General features: G+C 35.9%; 1 protein-coding gene across 4 annotated transcripts in view; it reads right to left on the reverse strand.

Moving 5' to 3' along the window:
- Positions 1 to 1,531: 1,531 nt before the first annotated feature.
- The window catches only part of CLCA2 (chloride channel accessory 2), a 43,701-nt gene continuing 41,050 nt past the window's right edge, over positions 1,532 to 4,182 (reverse strand). For all 4 annotated transcript variants that reach the window (XM_073896380.1, XM_025872118.2, XM_073896379.1 and 1 more), the window contains one exon: positions 1,532 to 2,062. In XM_073896380.1, coding sequence (XP_073752481.1) covers positions 1,620 to 2,062 — 443 coding nt within the window. In that variant the 3' untranslated portion in view covers positions 1,532 to 1,619. The remainder of the gene's footprint in view (positions 2,063 to 4,182) is intronic.

Here is a 4,182-nt window from a genome sequence, read left to right on the forward strand (position 1 = left end):
TTTCTAGCCATAATCCCCACTATCTTCCCACACCTTCTTAAATAAACAGGAGTGAAGGAGTAGTATGAGAACCTGGCTCTACTCTTATATACCTCTGCTGTTAACCAGCACATATCTATAAAATGAGGAAAACATTCAAAGGCTTAAAACCCACCACACCCCATCTCAGCTCATTGAAGCTACAGAGAAGCAAATCCCAGGGTAGCAGGCATAATGGCAATAGAGGGAGGAGGGACTGACTGCCTAGGGACTTGAAGTCTGCATCAGCAAAAATTTAGGCACTGTGAAACTTAGAACATAACAGGTCAGACCTGGGATGTAGTCTAAGATGCAAGGAGGCACCCTGGGTACAGAGATTTGCTGGTCATTTTACTCCTCAGCACTCACTGAGTCTCTGACTCAGGCTCTATGCTTCTTTCTCTTTCCTCTTGTCCCAACTTCCCACAATTCCCTCCCTGCTTCTCCAGAATTTAATCAAATTTTCATTCTTAATTGGTCCTGATTTTAAAATAGGTCTATCCCACATTATTTATATTTATCCAATAAAGTTTAAAGTTCTCTAATATACAAGGCAAATTATTCTATTGCTGAATAATCTTTAAAAAATAAGGGTAGTAAAATTAGATGAAAGATGATTTTTATTTCCTTGTGAACTGTGCTTCACTCTAGTCACCCCCCACCCCCATAGGTAAATAACCTTTGATGGAGAAAGGATTCCCAGAATCTTCTTTAAACAAAAGATAGTATCAGTTAATCATTTCCAAAGGTCAGTTTCTCCCTCCCGCCTGGGTCCTCCATGGCCTCTTCTTTGGTTGAAATCAAATAAAATTATATAGCTGTGTATGTATTAAAATAAACTCAGAACTGTGTCTTTCGTTCTTTACTTAAAGCCTTATGAGAGTTATAACCATTGTTTTTGAATAACACCCAAGGCAATAACTTAGAAAGCTACTTTGATGAGAATATAATCTCATATGCAATAAATTCAATAGACCTCTGTTACAAAACTAATGTCAGGGGACAAGGATAATACCCACATTTTAATGCTAACTCTCACAGTGAACAAAGATCTCTTTGAGCACTAGCAGTGAGATTTGATCTGTAGTATAGTTAACCAAATGGCAAGAGGTGAAGAACTTTACAATAGGGGCTTCATATATAAAATGTAGCTTGATCTTTAGTCATAAAAAAGCAACCTATTCTGAAAACATAAGGGGAAATAAAAATTAATCAAAGTAACTAAACAATCAATTCATATAGACAGTTATACCAACCTCCTTTCCTCTATCTGGGGCTATTTTTCCTCTACAATAAAACAAGCTTTTCTTGACTCTGGTTCAACCTTGCCCTTGCTTTGCTTTTAAAGAAATTATCTTGGAGAATAATTTTTATTATTTTGTCCATAACCAAAGCTTAAGGGTTTCCTAACTTCCTTCCAAAAATGAGTATTATAAAAGATTTTTTTGTCTGTGTACCATGTAAAAATTTGATCTGTATTATACAAAAACTCAAAGCATTTTTAATAGTTCTGATGTTAATTTGACTTTATTGGTATGTTTTTGTAAAGTGTAAAGGCCATGGATCTTATATCTAAGTAGGAAGTTACCCTGTACATTTGCTCATATTAATTTTGTTCCATTCTTTTTCTTGTCTGCTCTCTTTTTCCTGTTTAAAATACAGTGTGTTACAACTATAGTGAGGCAAATGATTCCTATCAAACCCACTGCTGTCAAAACTCCTTTCAATATAAGATTGTCTCTGACAAGTATAGGAGCAGAATTTGGGGGAATAAACAGAGATGCTTGGGCAATGTTAGATACAGCAGACTTTAAGGAGTTCCTATCTATTGCTCGTATTGCCACATAAATTCTGTGGCTTTCTTGTGTCTCTCCATCAGGTTGGTGGTCAGGTCCATTTGTGAAAAGCTTTGGTGAGAATGTAAATACCTCCTTGGTACCAGCTTGCTGAGGATTTAGCTTTGATGTATTCACTAAAATGGCATTGTTAAAGTCATCTTGAATATTCTGTAAACTTTTACTGATTCTTATTTCATAGCTGTTAGCTGAAATTAAAAAATACAAATGGAAAGGTTAAGTCCCTTGGGGAGGTTTTCTAGTTTATTAGAAATGACCAATGAGAATAGCAACAAAAAGTCAAAATACCTAGAAATAAACATAACAAAAAATTGCATATGATCAAAACTTTAAAACACTATATAAGAACTCATATTGAAACCTGGACAAGAGGAAAAACTTACTGTTTTTTGAATAGGAAGATTCAACATAATAAAGATGTCATTTTTCCCTAAGTTATTTTATAAATTTTACATGATTCTATTAAAAGTGCCTCTAGTTTCTATTTTAACAAGCTTACTGGAAAGCTTAAATGGAAAATAAATAATCAAGCTTGGCCATATAAAGACTAAAAAATAGCAATGTGGAAGGACTAAACCTACCAGATATAAAAACACTGTAATGCTTCTATAACTAAAAATTGCAGTACTGCTGCATGAATAAATTAATACCTAAAAACAGGCCACAATACATCCAAGAATTTGGTATATGATAGAAGTAGAATTCAAATTAATGGGGGAAAATACAAATTTCTTGATAAATGATGTGACAATTGGATAAAATGATGTAAAAAATAAAACTGGATCCATATCACAAACATTTTTTTCAAGATAAACTCCACAATGATCAAAAAGTTTGATGTAAAAAATTAAAATATTAAGTACTTAGTAGGAAACAATAGATAAATTCCAGTATAGCCTTGAAGTAGGAAAGGCCCTTCTAATTAAGACTCAAAATTCAGAAGCTATAAACAAAAAATTTAAGTACATAAAATGAAAACTTTTACATGGAAAATATCCTCTTAGGTAAGACATAAGCATAAATGTTAAGTGACAAAAATATGTGTTACTTAAGTCAAAGGTAAAAGTTTAGTTCTGAGTTCTGGTAATGGCTACATGGCTTAGACTAACTCTCCAGAAGATAACATGTATGAACTCTGAAGAAAGCAAAAAACAAAACAACAAAAAACCCACAAAGCTATTGAAGCACTGGATTCAGATAAAAATAGGCAGAAACCAGAGGCATTACAATCCTTAAAAGAAGGAAATCAGAGTAGGAATGATTCATGTTTGTACAGCTTTTCCTCTTACTTTTTAAAAAAGATTTTATTTATTTATTTGACAGAGAGAGACACAGTGAGAGAGGGAACACAAGCAGGGGGAGTGGGAGAGGGAGAAGCAGGCTTCCCACTGAGCAGGGAACCCGATGTAGGGCTCGATCACAGGACCCTGGGACCATGACCTGAGCCGAAGGCAGATGCTTAATGACTGAGCCACGCAGGCACCCCTAGCTTTTCCTCTTAAAGCACTTCCCTCTCCTGTACAGATATGATAGCTGGAATGGAAAGCCAGCTACCTTCTGGATCTGAGAAATCAGAAGACTGAGTATGGGATTGCCCGAGTAGCTAAAAGTTGAGGGAGCCAAAGAGGGACCAGCCCCAAATCTATGCATTAACTTTTTTCAAACCATTGGAAGACTTCCAATTATTCATGTATGGGTGAAACATTAAGAGCTTAAGGGACAAACAGCAACTAGAAGCCTGAAAAACTGAGCAGAGTTTTATGCTAATGCTCACCAAGGGTATAGAGTTTGGAGTGTGAGTCTTGTCAAGTTAGAGGATCATGGTAAATATCTGAAGGTAGCCACTAAAACACTGAAAGAGCCTTGCTTTAAGAATAAAGATTGGGTTTCAGAATTAAGGGATGTGCCCTTGATTAAGAGCAAAACTGAAATAGACGAACCCTAGTCAAAAGTAAAACCAAGCCTCCTCAAATTCAAGGTGAACCAAGCTATGTATTAAAAAAAAATTTCAAAACTCTTGGGGTGCCTGGTTACCTCAGTCAGTTGAGCATCTGCCTTTGGGTCAGGTCATGATCTCGGGGTCCTGGGATCAAGTCCTTCGTTGGGCTATCTGCTCAGCGGGGAGCCTATTTCTCCCTCTGCCCCTCCCCCCACTCTCATGTGCTCTCTCTCTCTCTCTCTCTCTCAAGGGAAAAGAAAGAAGGAAGGAAGGAAAGAAAAGAAAGAAAGAAAGAAAAAAAGAAAGAAAGAAAGAAAGAAAGAAAGAAAGAAAGAAAGAAAGAAAGAAAGAAAAAAGAAAGAAAGAAAA

This window comes from Callorhinus ursinus, unplaced genomic scaffold (genome assembly GCF_003265705.2).
Source record: "Callorhinus ursinus isolate GAN/ISIS: 27379988/994484 unplaced genomic scaffold, GSC_fseal_2.0 scaffold9, whole genome shotgun sequence".
NCBI lineage: Eukaryota > Metazoa > Chordata > Mammalia > Carnivora > Otariidae > Callorhinus > Callorhinus ursinus.